The 22,411-nt window shown below is 41.3% G+C and overlaps 1 protein-coding gene across 2 annotated transcripts; it reads right to left on the bottom strand.

Annotated features, from left to right (window-relative positions):
* Positions 1–1,806: 1,806 nt before the first annotated feature.
* usp5 (ubiquitin specific peptidase 5 (isopeptidase T)) lies at positions 1,807–22,330 on the bottom strand. 2 transcript variants are annotated; one of them, XM_079691224.1, is made up of 20 exons: positions 22,080–22,330; positions 20,982–21,110; positions 20,777–20,840; positions 20,552–20,679; positions 19,951–20,096; positions 19,508–19,692; positions 18,638–18,732; positions 16,146–16,339; positions 15,799–15,870; positions 14,918–15,005; positions 13,549–13,674; positions 13,310–13,463; positions 12,127–12,289; positions 11,514–11,602; positions 9,723–9,908; positions 8,135–8,278; positions 7,144–7,280; positions 5,137–5,290; positions 4,160–4,244; positions 1,807–2,637 (listed from the first exon to the last, which is right to left on the bottom strand). In XM_079691224.1, the coding sequence occupies exons 1-20, from the start codon at positions 22,185–22,187 to the stop codon at positions 2,544–2,546; spliced, it is 2,541 nt and encodes an 846-aa protein (XP_079547350.1). In that variant the 5' UTR covers positions 22,188–22,330; the 3' UTR covers positions 1,807–2,543. The 2 variants fall into 2 exon arrangements, with proteins under 2 accessions (XP_079547350.1, XP_079547351.1); XM_079691225.1 differs by having other exon boundaries at positions 9,780–9,908.
* Between the last annotated feature and the right edge of the window lie 81 nt (positions 22,331–22,411).

The following is a 22,411-nucleotide window of genomic DNA, read 5'->3' as shown; positions in this document are numbered from 1 at the left end:
TTCAATTCAGTGTATTACCAAAAGGTTTGTAAAAACAAGTAGTCATAAGATAAAATGGAGATGGGACAAACCCGATAAAAGGGAACCAGACACTAAACATAATTTCCTGTAATAAACAGAAGCATTACAAGCTAAAAAAAACCACCTCACACCAACCACATACTTAAAAACACAGACTTATGAGGGAAGGGAAAATAGAAACCTTGGGTGTTTCTCAATGTCGAGGAAGCCTCCAGAGCCACTATTTCAAGGATGCTGCTCATCGAGTCCCGCCGAAGGACTGTTCCAATGTGCAGGATACTTGGAATTCTACCGAGCCTGGCGTCCTTCGTAGCGAGAAATTTCGAGGCTGCACATGTGTATCCTCCGCGGTCTTAAAATCCCCACAATGCTTTGCGCACGGACCAATTTCCCAAATCTTTGGCGGAAATCGCGCTCCATTTAACACTAGAACCGCCAGAGGTCACTGTATACCTAAAACCGCCAACGGGTAAAATGTACCCGCTATAGATTTTCAAGGTACAGTGTTCTTTTATTTATCATACAGAACAGTGAGTTTGGATCGCACAGGGATGAAACTTATACCAATAGAATCTGTGGACTCTCAGCTTTTCATATGATAGGCTATAGGTTGTGCAGATAGCATGACGTTTAAATTATCGCTAAGAGTGCTGATTTAAACGCTTGGTGTTAGACTTGTGTTTTGTTTAGGTACAAATCTCTCTATCTCTCTCTATCGATATATCTGTAATGTTCTGTTCTATGAACATATAATTGTCTACATAAATAGACGACGCGGACTACTTCTCTCATTCCGAGTGTCCATCTTTCTTCAACCGGCACGTAACCTGCACACATGCATTACGTCCTCAACGTGAGCTCAGTCATCCAAGATCTTGTATTCTCCAAGATGTTACACTATCTATAACTATCTATCTGTCTATCTCTCTCTCTATCCATCTCTCAATATATCTCTATCTATAAGGAACCGCAGTAGACAAAAGGCGTTGCTATAGCAACACCTCATGTTTACGCTGCATTTTCTATGAGGTAAATATTACCCGCTGGCGGATATAGGTATAAATGGCAGTTTTTGGGCGATTTTTTCAATCTGACTTCATATTGACAATTGTTAACAACAGAGGGTGCTACATAACACACTTTCAGGAAAAGTCACGGACTGGGAGACTAATACGTTATTGAACAAAAGTTAAAAACAATCAAAAAACAGCTGCGGGTAAAATGTACCCGTTGGCGGTTCTAGGGCCTCGCATATGACGCACACCTGTTAGCCTGTTACACCATTCTTCGTTTTCCGAGGCTGGGAAGGAACTATCCATTCACCACCACCACGGTCAAGCTAAGCCACTCCCCTTCAGACCTGACTCCAACTATCCATTCACCACCACCAGGGTCAAGCTAAGCCCCTCCCCTTCAGACCGACCCCAACTATCCATTCACCACCACCAGTGTCTCTAGACCCCGGGGGGTTTCATCAGATCGGTTCTCCCCTCCCAAATGATACTCCTGCACAACGTGGTCTAATCGCCAAAACTCCATTACATTCATGTGTGTATTCCTGGCAATAAATATGTATTCTTACATCAAAACCGTCTCTCCTGATTGAATTTCTATTTGTTTTTTTTATTTTAGCAACTGTAACAAACTCTTACAGGAGATGTTTCTGATTGTGCCAACTCAACAACTTGAAATCATGAAAGCAACCTAAGAAGAAAAAGTGATTATTATCGATCGTAGCGGTAAAACAAACTCCTCGATGACTCTTTCAAAAGAAGCAAGGCAGAATGACAGAAAGACAATTCTTTATTTGTCACAGCAGAAGTAACAAAGGATGTTTGCAAAGTAAAAACAAAGATCACCCAGATATCACCCTCACAAAACTCCTTAAAGAAAGAACAAGTTGGTGTTTTTATTTCCTTTATTTGTAACACACATTAGAGCTGTTATTTATTCACTGACATTTCCTCTCACGGTTGTTGTTCAACTGTTTGTTTTTTAACTTCCTCACTGAAACACGCGGAGCAGCAGGAGGAGGAGGAGTCAGTGTCTTACTGCTGACACCAAAATGCAACCGTCCAATAAAAAAAAATGAAGATCAGGGGCAGGAAGCGGCTTATTTTGAGGGGAAGCGGCAGTGTAAATCAGGACGTGGATTACGGAGAGAGTTAAGCAAAGAGGGAATGGAGTTATCAACCCTCTGAGGTGGGAGGCTTGCACCAGGAAGCAGGTTTTCTGAATGATCTGGAAGTAAAACGCGGTAATATCAGGTGTTTTCTCAGCGTAGTCATCCAGGTAACAAACTAAATCTGCTCCTCCGAACAGACCCTTAGTTTGAGATCAACGGATCAAAAGGAAAAACCTCCTTATCTGTACATCAGCACGATTTAATGTGACTGTATTTGTGCACTCTGAGGGATATATTTACACGTTTGTCAGTTGTGAAGCGTGCCAGTAAGAGCTTGGTGGGGTGTGACTATGAACTGTGTGTTTGTGTTAGCGCCCACATAACTCCTTCTTCACTCTCATTCGGACACTCTCCGGTAGAAGTAGAGATAGCCCAGGTCTTTGGGAGGTTTCTCCGAAGCGCAGACCTTCTGATCGTTGAAGATGACCCACCTGTGGAGCAGAGAGACCACTCGGTTCACAAAGGGCCACGACATAACCGAACGGCTATGGATTTGATCATGTTCACATAAGAGTCGTTTTTTTAAATCAAATTTTAAAATGAAAAACGCTTAATGTGACAAATCTGCTTTCGTCATATTATGTTTCTTTGTGCAATCTCAGGTTGTTTATTCGTTTAAGAAGCGTTCACCAACTAAGATGAGGTCATTAATCATCATTAGTATAATTATCATTTTTGACAATTTATTTTACATTATTTCAGGTTTTCTTCAGCCATGGTTAGTCAGAGCTGCAGTTACTCAATGAGCTCCCAGAAGAACGATATATAACATTTTAAATAAATGAAAGTGTTACATGCATCAACTGTGTCACAGTTACATCAAAAACCTGGTTAAAGTACCATTTTGGATAGTGCCGATGCACAATTTAAACCACTGTTTTCACATCAGCAACAACTATTGTTCACAGCAGACGTGGAGTGTGGTGCCCCCTGCTGAGGCGATGTAGAATACTTTGATAGATTTAAACAAATGTACAACTTTTAACCTTTAGATGCATAAGTGGGTCTTTGTTGACCCAGTGAGGTGGTTTTCTTGAAGTATCTTTGTAATTAAACATTTTTTATCATCTCATATTCCAGCTATTCCTCAAAAAACACGTTTTGGATATCATGCCACTCAAATTTGAAATTTTAATTTTAAGAAATTGTAGTTTTTGTATTTCTACCCCAAGCTTCCATAAGTGGGTCAAAAATGACCCGCATGCATTTCCTATGGGATCCTCTGTGAACCTTTGATTCTCATCACCTGTTGCTGTCAGGAATACATTCACTGTGGACCACACAGACTACATCACAAGTGAGACCTCTCAGGGAGATTATTTCACACAGCAAGATCTGATACCTGTCAGTATAATAATAATAATAATACATTATATTTGTATAGGGCTTTTCAAGGACTCAAAATGGCTTTATAATATAAGGGAAGGTTAGGGTGGGGGGGGGGTATAGGACTATCAAACTTGATCAACCGGCATGGATTGATGGGGGGTGGGCTATGAGTAGACAAGAGGAGAAGAGATGAGTTTTGAAAAGGGACTGGAATACTGTGAGGGTCTCAGAATAGCGGAGATCTTTGCATCGATATGTTGAAAACGTTTTTTTTCAAAAAGTAAAAAAAAATGTCTAAAATAAATAGTGAAAAATTAAATATAAAATATTTATAGTGTGAACCAAAATATAATACTAAATATTATACAAGTGATTTTTCTTAACCAAAATGACAAAAATGGCATAAAAACAGTACTTTTTGACCCACTTATGGAAGAGTGTAGGGTCCAGTCACTCGTGCATCTAAGGGTTAATGAATAAATGACCTTCTGATTGAGAACAGTAAGCACATAGACTATGAGACTGTCACATACTCAGGTTTTGTTTCGACAGTTTGACTTATAAATGACATATTGAGTCCTTGAAATAGTAAGAATAAAAATACATAATGAAAGAAAGACTTACTGGTGATCCTTCTTGATGTGGCAGACGTAGTGGCCGCACATTGTGCTCGTCCCCATGTGACTGATGAACGCAAACAGCTCGTACTCTGGAGAAAGGAGAGAAGCCATTAGATCAATCGCAGTTACACCATGTACATAAGATATATTTTTAAATATGAAATGAAATAATAGCGGATGACAGAACACAGGTCTTTAAATATAGGATGATTGTGTCGCTGCTGTCTACATTTCAGGTTTCTGAACACAACAGAGTGGTGCAGGAATGAGTCTGAAAACCCGGATATGAGTTAACATTTTAGCACTTCTGGTCCAAAGCTTAAGAAAGGTGGTCGCTAACAAGGTTCTAAATGAGACTACCAAATGTCATCACGATAAACATTAGCAGCCTCTAGCTTAGCGGTGGTGACGTGAAGTCAGGTGACTGTGATGTAGTTTGTTTGTAGCTTAGCTTTTTACTTCTGGCGAGTGGTTCAATGCTTCAAAAATGTGGGGGAAATGGGAATGAATATGTGAAGATTGTCCTGCTGAACTAAACAAATAAGTATCATAAGTGTGTGTTTGCTACAGAGCTTTTTTCTGCCATATCTAAAAGTTAAATGGAAAAATTCCTTTGCTGCTTTTTGTGAAAGTGGGCCCTTGTGATGCTTGTTGGGGAAATATTGTCCTGGACCCATACCGTTGACCCAGCTTATCAGTCTGTACTGCCCTCACTGAGCTCAGGCACCTGCAACCGTGGGCTGCTGTGATCTCAGTGTTTAGTCTCCCTGTTCCTGCCTGTTGGCGTCAGCTGATAGAGGTGTTATTGTGCGTTGCCCGTTATCTTGTTATGCACTAAGTTGATTATTCTCTCAGAACTAGCTAAATACATGGGTCTGGGGTAGAGATCAGAATTGGTTTTGGCAACCGCTGTGTCAACTCGTGGCTCACGACATGTCTTGTGAATTAATTCAATGTAATGCCTCCTCTGACGGGACTCACTTCCTGGTCCGTCTTTGACCCGGGGGCCAGGTGGGGGGGGCTCCCTGCCGCCCTCGCTCTCTGCCGCTGAGCGACCGCCTTCAGACACGTCCATCGACTCCAGGTCGTCCAGGTGGGAGAAGATCCAGTCCACCGCCCGGTCCAGGACATTACTCTGTCAAACAAGAGGAGGAGACGTCATCAAGAATGTCAATAACTAAAGCTAGGGCTGCTCAATTAATCGTATTTTAAATCGCGATTTCGATTATGGCTTGCAACGATTACAAAAACAACGTAATCGAAATAAAACGATAATTTTTTTATTACTTTTTTTATTTATTTTTTGGGTTTTTCAGTTGAATTATACTTAAAGTTCAGGGTAATCAACTGTTAAAAACATACTGTTCAAAAAAAAATTCTCCAATAAATGGATGTTTTCAAAGTCAATGAATAATCGCATTTAATAATCGCAATTACAATTATTGACCCAAATAATCGAGATTATGATTTTTGCCATAATCGAGCAGCCCTAACTTCAGCTTTTGGTAGAAAAATAAGCTCCTATCTTCTTCCCTTCTGGAGGAAGTGTGGATTATACCGAACAAGTTAGAGGAACCACGAGAGCTGATGCCGTTTCTTCACAGGCGAACAATAAGATTAGAAACACTGCGGTTACATCAGATGGATGAAACTAATTTCCTACACGGCATTATGTGGTAGCTAATAGGCCTGAATTATTTAAATAAATACAATTTGAATTAAGTTCATTCTGACTTATATTGCAATTACAATATAATTTGGGACATCAGGGCGAATTATAGCTTTTACATCATTATCCTCGTTTCATTGTACTTCGTATAACATGATCATGGTGTGCTTTTTGATGTGTGTACCAAACTATTACATTATAATGTCTTATCTGCAGCATCATAATATTTAATTTGAAACTGTATTACAAGCTTTTCGCCTTCAACATGTTAAACCCTTGTAGCTGCATTTTAGTTTCAATGAGTTGATAATTTAATAACGCATTTAAAATTCTATTAGAGTCGACTTCTGTAAAGGAGCCACATGTTGGGTAATCTCATAATGATATAACTGGAATACTGAAAATGTAATTATATAATAAAAAGAGCTCGGCTCTGCCTCAACATGACACAGGTACTGAGGCTAAATATGGCAACAAATACGTGCATCTAATCTCAGTAATTTAAAATGGGAGTCACACAAACCGCCATCGGCTGCTTTGTGTCCTCCTAATGTGTAATGGTGTGACAATGACAAAGTGGGAAAACATTTTTGAAATCTAGATCTCAACCGAACCCTAACTGTCCTTAAAAAAACGTCTTTAGTTGTTTCAGTTAGAGCCCAAAGCCAATTACTAGTTATTATCCGTGTTTTTTCTGCAACTTTCATTCCTCTGCAGCGTGTTTTCCTGTGACACATTGTACTCGCATTTTGTCGTCTTTTTGCGTATTAGAAACGGAGATGGCGACACTAAAACTGCAATATAATGTTTGTGTAGCAATAATATATATGTATGACATATTTTTTAAATGTCTCCAGTACCGATAAAAAGACCCAGAACATCAGAGCTTAAAGGTACCACGGTCTTTAATAATTCAGCCGCGGGGCCCGTTTAATACCGGGCTCGGCACCCATCCCTAAACATGAGCGTCTGAATTTTACTGTATTTGTATTATTTAATTTTTTCTTTTATTTCAAATGTTTTTTTTAATTGTTTCTTTTAACCTATTTTAAATTTGTCAGATTTAATTCAAGGGAATTTCATTAGGATCACGGTAGGTGTTTTATCTTACCTCTTTTGTTCTGTAAGAGCTTTGGGCTGCTATTTATTGAATTTGTTTACTTTATTATTTGCCCCTTTTGTTTGTTTGTTTGTTTGTTCACCATGTCAAGTGGCCTTGGGTCCCTTGAAAGGCGTTATACAAATGTCATCTATTATTATTATTATTATTATTATTTGTGCATGAAATGTGCTAAACAAATAAAGTGTATGATTCTCACCGTGGCTCTGAGTGCTTTGGTGGCCTGTTCCCGGCTGAAGCCCATGGACACGATGGTGGCCAGGTGCTCCTCAGAGAGGCTCTCAGTGGGCGTGGTGCCGGAGCTGCAGCCCGGCATCACCAGGGGGGAGGCGAAGTCTGCAGCCAATCAGAGAGATGACAACATGAGTGAGAGTAAAACAGCAATCTCTCCCACTTCCCACCAAGCCCCCAGGAAGTGCGCCGGACTCTGAGGAAAATATTTGTTGTGGCCAAGCGGCGGAACTACACTTCCGTATCAGTCGCTGGGCCCGGAAAGATTTTTTCCCCATTGACTAACATTGGGAAAGAGACGTCTGTAAATCGTTGGATAATATTTTTTAAAACTAAATAAACTACCCAGTATGAACGTTTGTATAGCCGTTATTAAAAACATTCGGTCCTCAAGTTGTAAAATGTGCTAATAACGTTATTCTGAGAGTTATTTTCCTCGGCATTATGAACGCGGATCTAACCCACGGGACCGCGCCGCCCGGCACGTTCATGTGACGTGTTCAGTACGAGTTTAACCTTTACCCATGGATGCACAATAAGAATGGATTATATGAATACTTTCGTGACGTTTCGCTCTCTCAAAAGTTGGGCCATTTTGTCTTCCTGTGCCAATGGGCAACTCTCATAGGAATGAACGAGGCCCCGCCTCCCACGCTATATCCAGTTCTTATTATACATCCATGCTTCCCACACACAAGATATTGTTTGTTTGTTTCGGTACATTAGTCGATGATGGAGACAGTTACGTCACATAAAATAAACAACTTAAACTCATAATTTCTCTGCAGTGCAGCGGTCAAAAAACCGTATGGCTTCACAACCAAAATGAACGCAGAGTATCGTCAGCAGGACTCTTTTGTACCAGCTGAGGCAATCAGAGCGTCTATCAATATGTTACGCATGATTAAAGGATTAAGACTGATGGATGACTTCTTTTCATGCGAGTTCTCTCTGCTCACCTGCGTCATCCATGTGGCCCATGATCCAGTTCATGGCAGCATCGATCCCAGTGTTCCCAGTGTAGTACACCGCCTTCCTGCACGCCTCCAGGGGGAATCCCATCTCACAAAGCTGGGACACAGTGGAGTCGTCGAGCACTGGAGCTGGATGTGTGGAGAGGGAAAAGTTAAATGACTTTTTGTAGAAACACTGATGTGAAATCATTGTTGTTCTGTGTTTCTTTAATAAATGGCAATAGACAACTTTCCTACTGTTTCACAAAAACGACTTGATCGCTTTTTGATTTACTCAAAGGCTACTAATGGCGACCAATTAAAAGCCTTATTCAGACCGTCAGGAAAAAGCAATGAAGTGTATTATACTGTAATTAATTCCCATTCATTTCCACAGCTCTTTTACTAAGTGGACTCCCTCTCCGCGTGTGCTGCAACTACTTAGCTTTATGCAAATTAGTTTTCTAACGATTCTACCCAAATTCAAATGTAGTACGATGGCAACATTTGGAGTAGAGCTAGTCTCATTGGAATAGATATTGCAACACTGCACAGTATACACTGCATTTTGGTTTTTGCAGTAATTTGAGCGTTCATTTCCCTTTGAGATGAAAATGCTTAGTAAAAGTGAGGCTTACAGGGAAGCGATCTAAGCGCAGTTGGTGCCATGATTTTATAACCATGCAGCGTTTCCCAGTGGGACGGGGCGTCTTGCCGTCATTTGACGCCCTTATTCAGCTCGGAACGCCCTGGCCTGAACTCGAGCCGAGGGCGTCCAAACAAATAAATAATTTGAGAGAAGATCGAGTTTTTATCGCTTGAAATGACGAAAAGGAAAAAGGACAAGGACGTCCCTCTGTTGGAGGGGCAAAGGAGTCTGGTGGGATTATTTTCGCTGCCAGCAAAGCGTGTTCCTGTGAAGGAAAGTGTACTGCCGGCGAGCCTTGACGGGGGGGGGGGGGGGCTAGTGGAGCATGCGCGTGAACTGCGAGCGCCGGAGCCTCGCAGCGGTGAAACTGAGGCGAGCGCCGGAGCCTCGCATCGGTGAAACTGAGGCTCCGTGGTAAACTGTGGTAACATGAAGAGGCTCTTTTTAGTGAGCCGAACCAAATGATCCGGCTCACTAAAAAGAGCCGGAATTCCCATCGCTAATACGTAAAGAGATCGTGTCTATAAGGGACGGCTCAATTCAAAATTCAAGTCACGTGACACGACGTGACGTGACACACCCCCCCTGCTCGCGGGTGGACGCCCTCTCAGCCCTGGTCTGGAGGAAACACTGGCAGTCAACATTTACTACTGAATGATACAATAAAGCAAAACAACTTGTCTATTGCCACGTTAAAAAAAAACCGTTTCAAATGAGATACTGACAAAAGGCGAAATAATGAAATAATAAACAGAAAAATCAACTCATGTTCAACAAAATATAAATGAATGACTTTTAAATCACTTGACATGATGTGAAAATGAATAAATAGTTAGAAACCATGGAAACAGAAGGACGTGAGGAAACAGAAAAGGTGGAAACGAGGGAGGACAAATGAGAGATGAGGGGGGGGGGAGAAGAGCCGAAAACGCCAGACAGACTAACACAGCAGTGGGGAGTAGAGAGAGTCGTCTTCCTCGTTGCCATGGAAACCCAGGATACCTTTAACCTCCACGTCTGGGGTCATGAGAGGGGGCGGGGCCACCTCAGGAAGAAGCTCCTCTCCCGGCTGCTGACCGGTGGCTCGCAGCGCGCTCAGGTCCAGAGTGTCGGGAACGTCGATGCTCACGTCTGTATAGAAAGAAAACAAAAAACAACACATTAATAACCCATCATTCACTTTAGAGCAAATGCTTGGTTAACACACTTTAATATCATAATTACTGGGTGAGAAATGTTCAAATGTAATCAAATGTCCTCTGAGATGCTGTTGCTTGTTACTGTTCGCCCATAGCGGAATCTAATCAACATTTAAATACAACTTTTACATTTTTTGAATGTCTCATAATTAGGTATTTCTGCACATTTGCAGGTAAAGATTAGGCAGCACTAATGTCATTAATATTATACCAGAATTAGATTAGTGTGTAGGCTGCATAGGATTGTTTCTGTCTCATGAAATCAAACATTTCAAAAATAATTCTGTGTTGATTTAGAGCAGAGAAGGGCAAATGGCTGACCGATTTTTATTTGTATTTGTTTTACTTGTAGTACTAATATTATGTGATTTCGTTCGGCAGCCAAATACCGCAAAATAATCTGTGACGTGTTTGTGTGTATTGTGTTTGTTTCCCGGGGAAAACACTCACAAGAAACACCGGCTGTTATTGTGCCTGCTGTGACGTTAAGTTACTCCGTTCTCCGCTTGTAATTATGCCGAAGCTTCAAAGTTGTATTTATCATCTGAATTTGCCGAAACAAGTTTAATATTCTAAAAGCCAAGACTTTGTTAAATTGAAATCAGATGAAAACAAACTGTAACGGACCCTGCCGAGTTATCTATGATTACCAAACGCCTTGCATTCATAATGTGAGCCGGAGGGAGGGGGAGCGGCGCTGAGGAACAGCAGGGTGCGAGGGAGAGCTGTCGTCTTCCCTTTACAAGCTTCAAACATGTATTTATCGTGTGATGTTGGCAATAAAAGTTTCATATTCTAAAAGCCAAGACTTTGTTTATTTAAAATTTAAAAAAACACCCGAACACTTCCTGGGGGCTTGCTTCACCCCTATGTCCAACTTTGGGTTGTAACAAATGAAGGAGCAACAAGCTGGAGATAAACAATCGCACTGCTTTTGATTTTCCACAAGACGGAAACACAGTTGTTCTTTGCTCCACCACACTAGCTATATACACTATAAACACGAGCTCATGAGAGGCAAAAGACACCGGTCGATCAGAAACAGAAGGTATTTTGCCACGCTATGAAAGACAACTGTATAAATTAAGGATGCCAGCAATTATTCGATTTTTCGAATATTCGTTACAGTCTCCATAATCGAAAATTATTTTTTTTAAATTCGATTTTATTTATATATTTTTTTATTATTATTTATGTTTTTCTTTTTTTTCCTGGCTTAGTTTCAACCAAAAATATAGACTAATGCTAATAATAGTAATAGTATTATAGCGGCGAATAATCGATTAATATTCGCCAGGGCTGTCCGATTTTCGAATTTGATCATGGTCAGTTTCTGGCATCCCTAGTATAAATAACAGTGAGCCTGTTCAACATTAATCCTGCATGAGTAACAGGAGTTTCAAACAAGTCCCTTTCAGACAATATTATCTGCTAATGTGAGATAAGTGGATTTCCAATTCAGGATCTTCTGTGTAGAGAAAGAGAAACACTAATCGCTTGAACACAATCCTATAATAATAATAATATCTTTGCTCACCCAGTTTCTTGGGCACCCAGTCCAGGCCGAAGGTGAACTTCTTAATCTGGATGACCAGGTGATCGGGGAAAGAGGCGAAGCGGGTCGTTCTGACAAATGAGACGAAAGATGGCGTTAATCGAGGCATCTTAAAAGGTCACCTATTATTCACTTGTTCATGTCTCTTCTACATCAACATGTGTCCCCTCTTCTTCATGTCTCTTCTACATCAACATGTGTCCCCTCTTCCTCATGTCTCTTCTACATCAACATGTGTCCCCTCTTCTTCATGTCTCTTCTACATCAACATGTGTCCCCTCTGTGGAAAGAGATTCTGAAAGTTTCAGGAAAAAAGATTCTCTCTCTTTTTGTCCTGATCCATTTCTATAAAAACCTGTCTGAAAATGAGCTGATCAGATTTTGGACACTTTATGATGTCATAACGATTTTTTTGGCTTGTGTAACCATTAGCCAATCAGCAACCAAGGTAACCCCACCCCCCTGTTTGGTGTTTCAGCCAATCAGAGACAGGTTCTGGATATATCTGAGACCTATAATATATTGAGGAAAATTAGCATAATAGGTGACCTTTAAGATCTAACATCCCTTTCAGCGTGTGTGTGTCTCTTCATACTTGGTGGCAGTAGTCTTGGACTGCACAGCTGAGCTCCAGAAGTCTGTGAGCACCTCGGGTTCATTCAGCGCCGCCATGCAGGCAGTGAAGGGGATCTGAGCTCGCACTGTGGGGGCGGAGCTGTCCCCCTCCTCACGCCGGCGCTCTGCCTCCTGAAGCTCTTCTGTTGGACAAATATGCACAAGGTTGAGAAAAAAATCACAGTTACACTAAAAATGCAACTGGGAGAAATAAAGTTGACAGCTGTCCGTCATACCTCAAGCAATGAATGGCAATGATAACTTTGGAGTAGGTTTTATCATAAATATAATTAGGGTGATGTTGGAAAAACAAGCTTTTTTTCCAGCAGTGTATTCCAATACATGAGAGTAACACATGCGTCACTTCCGGGCAAAAAGTACGGCCCCGCCCACTTTTGGGGGAAAACAAAGCTGTCATTTTGAATGGCGGTCAATACAAATTCTGAAGTGTTTGCCGATCCGATCAGAAACTTAAGAAAACTGTGGATTTGTGGATCTTCAAAGAGCCCGATTACGATGGCCAGACAGGCAAACAATTACATTCAATCATTGGAAATCGACGATCGGGCTCGATATATGGTTAAATATAGCAGTAGGCGATCGATGTCCATAGATGAGAGTAACATCTACGTCACTTTACGGCCCCGCTCACTTTTGGGGGAAACCAACGCTGTCATTTGAATGGCGATCGAGCCTGAAGCCACAGAGATCTTCTGTTACTGTCCTTTGTTCTCAGAGGAAGTTCAGAAACACTGAACTCTGGATTTGTTTTAATGTTTGAGGTGCAATAAACGACACAGCAGCTTTTTGGCATGATAAAACTATAATTTTCCACCTCGCTCATGAGAGTAACAGCCGGCGAAAATTACAGCCCCGCCTACTGATTTTAATTTAAACATATATCGAGCCCGATCGTCGATTTCCAATGATTTCATGTAATTGTTTGCCTGTCTGTCCATTTTGAATATCCACAAATCCAAGGTTTTCTTACATTTCTGATCGGGTTGGCAAAAAATTCAGAATTTGTATTGACCGCCATTCAAATGACAGCGTTGTTTTCCCCCAAAAGTGGGCGGGGCCGTCATTTTCGCCCGGACATAGGTGTTACTCTCATCTATTGTGAAAAACATTAACTCTAGCCTATGGACATTGTTTCCCCTCACCTGTGTTGGTGGCCTGCTCCATCTGCACTGGCAGTTGCACCATGTAATCCACCCTCTGTGTGTACTTGGCTTTCTGCGACTGCTGACACACAATCCTCTCCTCCACCAGGAACCTGAAGGCTTCAGACGGGTTGGACCCAGTGCGACAGTTCCTCTGTGGGGGAAAATAAATGCTCATGTCAGACAGAGAACAGCTGGTGACCATAAAAAAACAAGAAGCACAGTGAGTGTTACTTTACCTCCACCATGTTTATGAAGTGCAATAAAAACTCCTGAGCATCCTGTTGCCGGTTGGTGGAGAACTCTGGGTGGCCTCGCCCAACGAGTGCTTTGAACATTCGAGGTGCTATGCCGATTTGGTCTCCCTGCAAACACAGATTAAACAGTTGGATGTGTCAAGGGGGAGGGCTTATACACCATGTAGACCAGGGGGGTCAAACTCAACTTCATCGCGGGCCACATCAGCATTATGGTTGCACTCAAAGGGCCGGCTGTAACTTCATGACTATATAAAAATACATATATAAATATTTAATATATATAAAATAATGTATTATATTACATAATATAATATGTCTCTGGAACTCACTCCCACAACCCATCAGAGACTGCTCTGACCTCACCACCTTCAAAAAACTCACCTCTTCAATCTGGCTTTTAATGTGCGATTGTTTTTGTATTATTTGACTTTAACTATATGTATTTATTTGTTGTTCCTTTCTCTTCACTAGATCTGTAAAGTGTCTTTGAGCACCTTTAAAAGCACTAACAAATTAAATCTATTTGTATTGCCTATGCATTGGATTATTATGGGATAGGGTAATAACTTTATTATTAACTACATCGGAAAGCAGAAGTCTAGGGCAAATAATTGCAAGTCTCTTAAATGAGAATGTCACAAAATGATTTAGAAAGAAAAGCCAAATTCTGGAAACAAAGTCAAAAAAAAAAGAAAAGTGAAATTTTGGGGGGGAAAAGTGACATTTTGAAAAATAAGTCAAATTCGGAGAAAAAGGCTAATTCTAAGATAAAAGGCATATTTTTGAAGAAAAAAAAGTCAAATTCTGAGAAAAAAAAAGTCAAATTTGAGATGCATTGTGGGAAATGCAGTTTATGGGCAACGCTTCTGTAAATCGGCATATAACCGTATAATAAACATATTATATTCTTTAAAAGCTCTTGTGGGGCCACACGAAAGGAAGTTACGGGCCGGATTTGGCCCCCGGGCCTTGAGTTTGAAACCCCTGATCTAGACAAAAGTATTGGGACGCTCCCCTTAATCATTGAATTCAGGTGTTTCATTCAGTCCCATTGCCACAGGTGTATACAATCAAGCACCTAGCCATGCAGTCTGCCTTTACAAAAAATGCCCAAAGAAAGGGTCGTTCTAAAGAGCTCGGTGAATTTGTACGAGCTACTGTAATAGGATGCCACCGTTTCAACAAGTCAGTTTGTGACATTGCTTCTCTCCAACTTCATATTAATGCCTAAGAATTTGGAATGGGATGTCATGAAAGTTAGGTGTAATGTGTAGGTGGCACAATACTTTTGTCTATATAGTGTATCTCAGACCAAGCTAAGAAGTGTGAATCAGCTGTTTCTTCCTACCCTGGGTTCAGATGCACCAGTTTCATCTGCAGGGTCTGGTGCTGGTTTGGAATAGTCTCCTGACAACAGACCGTAGCCGAGCTTGGCTCTGTGGAAAAGAAAACAAAGCTGACAACACTGCACATCCAACCACACACACAGGAGGGGGATTTGGATAAAGGCCTACATGTATTTTTGGCTTTCAAATAGCTTGTTGGAATGACTAATCAGGAAGGAGATCTCTGTTGGGTGTAAATGTTTTTGGACAGCAACAAAACAAGAGATTGTTTGGCCAAAGAAAATAATTAAAATCTGACATATTTCTGTTTCAAAACACGAGATTATATTGTAAAATATAGTCTTATCTTATATCTGACAGTTGTGCCACGTTAAAACATAAGTGACAAGTCAAGTTGTTGTTTAGGACACACATGAGTAACACCAAATTAAGGAAGCGTCTGTTTCCACAAAAAGAGACATAATGCTAAAATGACAAGTGGCCAAGTGTCAGTATAAGTGTGACTAAACCCTTCTGATAGCAAGAGAAGAGAGGGAGACGCATTTAAATATGGAGCTGCCTGGAAAGGAATCTGTCATCAGCTGTGTGTCTGACAACTGGCCCACTTTGAGTGTGTGTGTGTTTCAGTGGATGGCTCCTTTCATCAACTGTTACTAAGACGGTAGCTTTTCCAAGATATAATGGGAAAAAGGGTTTGATGAGTGTTTGACTGCATGTGCATAGAAATTGTTTTGAGTGAGAAGAGATTTGAAAAAGAACGCACTTCGGAATTTGTAATTTTTTATCAAACGGGGTTCTTTTCTTTTCGAACAAACCACTGAAGCGGGCTTTGAGGCAACCAACAGTAACACAAGAGCTAGTTATAAAAGAGGCAGACACTCACACTTGGGTTTTGAAGTCCTGGGTGGGGTCGCTTGGGGCTTCATCAATGATCTTGTCGATGTTAGACACGTACCTGGAAGACGTGAGTTGAAGGATATGAAATGAATCTTTGCATTCAGTATTTTACACATATATCTGGACAGTGTTGTTAGAGGAATATTCAATCAATCGGGAATAATTATTACAACTCTATTGCTGTAATAGCCAGCTTTCAACATCGTTTTTCATATTATTTTCATTTAAAGTTTGCCAAAATAATTCCATTGTCTTTTATAAGACAGCTGTTTTCCGCACGAACAGCTGGGAGTAACAGGAGGATGGGGGCTTTGTGTAATAGAGGGCTCTCACTTTTGCTGGAAGTCTGGCACGGTGAAGAGCACTTGCATGACAGAGTTGAGGTAGCAGCTGTTGCCCAGATTCTTCATGCCAGTCACACCGGGGCCGAACATGGGCCGCAGGGTGGTCCCCGACTCCTGGATCACCTCCCACTCCCCAACGCGCTGGTTCACAGCGATCTCCAGCTCTGTCATTGTCCGCTCAGTCTGAGGGCAGACGAGTCAACTTGATTACAGGGTGAAGGATGAAGGGGACAAGCAGGGCTCATTTTTGTTAATGAAGAGTATGACTAAATACGTGGAGAGATGAGGATAAGACAGAACCAGTGTCATTAAATACTTACAGGGATCTTATCAAAATACAATATTGTTGACAAAAAAGGACTAGACTAAAATGTAGTTTAAAGGGGCCCTATTATGCTACTTTCTTGGTTCATAATTGTATGTAGTGTCTCTAATGTGACAGGTCTCCATGCTTTAATGTTCAAAAAGCTCTTTATTTCTCTCATACTGTGCTGCAGCACCTCTTTTCACCCTCTGTCGGAAACCAGAGCCCAGTCTGCTCTGATTGGTTAGCTGTTCGGTTCTGTGTGACTGGTCAACCGCTTAGATATGTCCCGCCCCTTTGCGTAACGTACAATGTGTTGGAGCACTAGCCAATAGAAGCGCGAGTGTTACGTAGTGGTGTCACTCTGTTACAGAAGTAAACAAAGGAGTCTAATCTAGGCGTTTTAGGCAGAGGGGGAAGTGTGTGAAAATCATATTCAGAAAAGCACCATAGGGCCCATTTAAGAACTGCAAATTCTAAAAGGAGGTTGAACAAATGATAAGGATGTTTTGCACAGAACAAAGACTAAATAAAAAAGGCTTTTAACATCAACACTGGGTACAGGCGATAATTGCTTTGCAGCATCCTCTAGTAAGGAAGACACTACAAAACTCATCACCAAGTGCTGCCTTTTGTCTTATGCTCTACTGTAGCGCAGTTACACCCCCTGTCTGTGCAACATCATTATGTGTGTGCAATACATTAGCAAGTCGTGAAACAACATTAAAGTACACAGTGAGAGGCACATTGCAGACAACTGTGTAATCTGCACTTTATCTGAAGAGAAGCAGGTGGCAAATAAATGTATAACAGCAGGGAAACAGAGAAAACACAGGTGTGGAGGAAAGTAGGCGGATAGGATAATGGGTATGCATTCAAAGTAGGGCTGTCAAGTTAACGCCTCTAATTATTTTAACGTGCGATTAACGCATGTGTATTTGTCCTCGGCCCGCCCCGTAGTTTCAGAGCCCAAAGGCTTGACGTTCTTGTTGTTAGTTGGATGGTGGGAGATTCTAGCGAGAGATATGGATACAAAAAAAGGAGTTTTAAACAGCAAGCCGAGCACACAGCTGATACTGACAGCCCCGCTCCTGCCGCTCGCTTGCCTCAGGCCACGCTCGAAAGTTTGTCGGGGAGACGCCTGGACAACAACAGCGATAGCTAAATGGGTGCTACAGCTTAACATTGTGGAGGACGAGGGTTAGATAACTCGGATCGCATCCAACGTGTCGACTGCACATCACAGCGCATTATTTTGACTCACTGTGGGAACGTCTCATGCTTTGACTGTAATGAAGACAGAGGAGAGGCATTTCGCCGACAACTGTCAACAGGCTTGTCTGTTTGAGAAACTGGCTCAGTGCAGAGAAGTAGACAGGGTTGGGGGAGAGAAAGAGAGAGAGAGAGAGAGAGAGAGAGAGAGAGAGAGAGAGGTTCCAGGTTGTTGTGTTGAGAATATTCAGGAGAATATTTTGTTATTGTTCCAATGATAATAAACAAACATTTGCATAAAGAGTATTTGTCCACTCAGATGTTGATAAGAGTATTAAAAACTTGAAAAATATTCCTCTAAGGTTATGGACATCATGCGATTACCGTACATATTTTAATCGACTGACAGCTCTAATTAAAAGTTAGAGAACACTTGTTATAATCAATCAGTACTACAGCTATAATGACCTTTATAACAATCTCTCTTTACATGATGTCATGTAAACGTATAGATTGTGTCAGTCAACAGTGTGCTGGCATTCAAACATTTACACGGGGAAATAATCAATCAAATAAATAAGTGGGCACAAATTCAATGATTTGATTTTTCTGTAGAACACGTTCGTGTGGCATTAGAGTGTGATTGGCTCTCTAACACTGCAGCTGAATGTTAAACCCCTTAGTAATACTGGGTAATCAATGTCTCCTCTATAGAGCCAGCCACAACTGTCTGGATGTCCGCAAACAGAGAAGAAAAAAGATCAAATATATCTGAATTTCAATCGTTAAACTGAGTTTCAGCGATACTTGTTTTTACAAGAACTTGTAGCAACTTGATGTGTTGAATAAAGCAAACCAGTATCAATGAGAGAGAGAGAGAGAGAGAGAGAGAGAGAGAGAGAAAAAACTGAATAGAAAAGAAACAAGTCTGCTCCCAATAGGAACTTCAGAAACAAAGAACATACCTTCTCCATGGTCATCATGTTGATGCCAAAGTGAGCCAGGTGCTCCGGGAGCTTGGAATCCAGAACCATGTCATCCTCATCGTAGGAGTACACATCTGGACATACAAAGACAGAAGAGACAATGAGAGCAATGAAGGCCAAAGCATGAGACAAGTGGACACATTGTAGATAGTCTGTTACATTTTAACACTAGAGATCTGTAATATGATGCCCTTGCCAGTGTTTCCACCAGACAAGGGCTGAGAGAGCGTCCACCCCGAGTGCGGGGGGGGAGGGGGGGGGGGGGGACATACACATTTTATTATCCCTTTATAGCTATTAGAAATATATACAATATTCTTTTTTTGATGAAATGTGAGAAAACCGTATCAGAAGCCGTACTGTCTTAGTCAGCTGGAGGAGCGTGTCGGTGTCTGAGTTTTAATATGTTGATTTGATGGCCAGCAGAGGAATGAGAGACAAAGTAAACCCAATCGAACTGTGGTTTATAAGACATGATCAGACAGTGTGTAGTTTGCAATAGTAATGAAGAGTCAAGCCCACACCAGCATATAAATGGGCAGGTTTTAGCTGAGCAGCTAATTAGCATGCTTACTGATGTCAAAAGTGCCCTTCTCCATGGTGAATATTTTGGATTGTGCAGGACAACAAGTATTCATGTTGTTTATTATTTTAAAATAAACTTTTGCAATTAAGCTAATTTGGGTTTCTGGATTAAGCATTTTTTGGCAGCCTGCTGTCATCAAAACAAAAGTTTGATTGCATGTATGTAAACATCTTCAACACAGTATATAAAAGAAAGCTTTTGAATTTCACTTGAAATGTCTCAGATTTTAACAAAAAAAATAATGAATTGAGCTATCTGCTTACCTCCTCCATCGGGAGTGATGGTGCCAAGTTTGACGGCAATAGGGAATCCAGTCTGCTGGAAGTGGAGGAGGGCGTGGTTGTTGCCCCCGGAGCCATCAAAATACCTTCGGCCGCACATCATTTTGCCATCTGTCAGGTTCATCCAAATGTTCTCCTGGAGGTCACACACCTCACACCGCCAGCCACTAGGATGTTCAAGACACAGGTCACAAAAAATGTCTTGCACTGCTTTAAAAATTTTGCAGGCTTCGGCTTATAAAACCGAACAGCTATCTCTATTCTAAATGTTATAACGCAGCAATGGACTAATGCAATAACGGATGCTGAATGCAATAGCATCATTGCCATTTTTTCAGAGAAATAAGAGAAACATTTGTATAAAGGCACTCAGTTATGAGGAACTGTATGGTAGGTGTTTTGAAGAGACAGCTCTAACGCCTCACCTGGGTGGGATCTTGACTCCGTTGTCAAGCTGTTTCAGTTCGGGGGCGTGCCTTGACTCCTGTCTCAACTCTCCATCCCACTGCTGAACTTGTAAGGCATGAGACACTGAGTCGGCTGACATGATCCCCGCCATTGACAGGGACACCTTGAGGGATGATAGTCAAAAGAAAAGACATTAGACCCAACTAATAGCTCGTAATAAAACTTCCAAACTACTTGATCACTGATGGTTTGAAGCACCAGGATGGTTAAGGCAGGTAGGAAGAGCAGTGTGTCTAGAAATTGCACACCTCCTGGCTACCTAGCCTCTTACTGGAGACGACAAGTCAAGCAGGAACAGATGCAGTTCTTCCTTGCATCAAACTACGCCACTGTCACACTACATGACTGCGCTGAAAGCAGATTTAACAACACATCTTGCAGCTGCAAACTCAGCTTTCTATGTCAATATAGCATGACTCTGTTCTCTTTTTTTTGCTTCAATCAATTACATTTACTATCAACACCAATTGGAATTGGATATATACAAAAGTGGCGATTTTTCCCCCTAACTGAATGATAAATATTTATCTTGCTAGAAAAAGACAAAATATATCTCACCCGCTCTCTCACAACGTCAGGCATGGTTGCAAGGTCGTCTGATGTCACTTCCTGTCTGTCAGGTAAAATGACCACCTTATAGTCCTCCTCATACAGCTCCTGCTCCACATCGAACCCTCCTTCAATCCCTGGAAAGACAAAACAATATGATGGTTACACAACTCAGTCTCAAAAGAAGACATTTAATGTATCTGTGTTTATGGAAAAATGCTCTCATACACTAACCTATAGCCAGTCTGGTGGGCTTTTTCTTGGGCGGGTGTCCAGATCCAGAGTTACTGTCATCTTCCTTTTGTGGGAATGAAAAAAATGTATCAATGGTTGTAAGTTGAGTTCCCTTGACGTGTGAAGAGATGCTGTGGATGGTGTCAAAAGTTTTACATTTAATTGACTGGTCTATTGATTGGTCTGGACAGGAAAATAAATCCACCTTAGCTTTGCGAGTCCGGGTGATGTGAAAGTAAGCCCTCTGGCCAGTCCGGGCATGGTGCCGTTCCACATACTGCCTCCCAAAGCCAAGGAAACTGTTCATGCACACATACAGGCCTCCTTCGCTTTCCTGCAAAAGAAAACAATGTTAAATGTCACAACCTGTGGTGATGTCTTTACATTGTGACACAACAATGGGAAGTTGAAGATGAAGGAATGTGGATGTCTTACCCATCTCACATCACTCACAAATTGTTAGAAAACTAGCTCTACATTGAGATTCAAGATTCAAAGGCTTAATTGTCATATGCACAGGAGCCACAGTGTAGTTAAGGCAATGAAAACTCCAACAATGCAACATCAATATTTATATATATCATATTTTTTATTTAAAAAAAAAACTATTACAGTGCAAGAAGAAACAGAGTCAAAATAACATTCGGAAGGATTGTGTTTCAAGAAGAATGTTCAAGTAATGTAGAAAAAAACAACTAGCCTATACACGTCAAATAAAATACAATGAGCTAAATGTTGCAGAGAATGTTGCATGTGGCCCAGTAAGTGCAGAAGCCTACATGTAAATAGAAAATGATAAACAAAGACAGAATGTAATATTAAAGTGGAATACATACTGGTTATTGTATTAATAAATAAAAGGTGTGTGAATTGAACCTGCACATTTTTGCAATTGAGCCCAACACGGGTTTAATTATATCAAATTCCACAAACAACTGTAACCTAAAATGTGGAAATACTATATGCTATGAAAAGCTAAAAAGATATTTACTATCCTGCTAAAGTTGTGACCATAAAGCGACTCAGTTAGCTTGATAGCTAGTTTGACAGCAGTTGCACTGACATAGCTAGCTAACTAGCTATAGCAGCTAAGTTTCCATTACAGTGCAGTATTAGCTTAGCCTAACGCTAGCATGCTCGTTGGTCTAAACAGGAACATATAGGAAGCCAGCGCGTTAAAGTAGGACAGCCCTGACACACCGTTGCATTAGATAAACACATCAGGGAGTGAAGGGGAATGAGAAATGAAACAACACGGTTTATTAGTTGACGTTTTGATTTGTAAAAGGGGAAAATGGCTCACCGGAGAGGAAAATGACAAGGCGCATTCGTCTTTGTGGACACGGTCCCCGGGCTTCGGAACCCGAATTGTGGACAAAACCGACATCAAAACCTCCCCAACATCCGCCATGACAAGATAGCTAGTTCCGCCTTTCTAGTGGGAAACTTGTTCCTTTGAGTTTGGACCCCCAGCCTCTTGATTTCCCGGCTCGGATAGTGTATGTTGTCTAGCCCGTCTTGTGGTGTCTGTGTTTGGCTGAATGAATCATGAGATGCTGCCTTGTGTTGAGCGAAGGCCGAAAGAACTCAGTTGCCCGCACACCATTACCGTAATGCTTAGCATATCGGCAACGT

This window comes from Notothenia rossii, assembly GCF_949606895.1.
Source record: "Notothenia rossii genome assembly, chromosome: 7".
NCBI classification, from domain to species: Eukaryota; Metazoa; Chordata; class Actinopteri; order Perciformes; family Nototheniidae; genus Notothenia; species Notothenia rossii.
The sequence above is the reverse complement of the archived record's forward strand: the minus strand, read 5'-3'. Positions and strand labels throughout refer to the sequence as shown.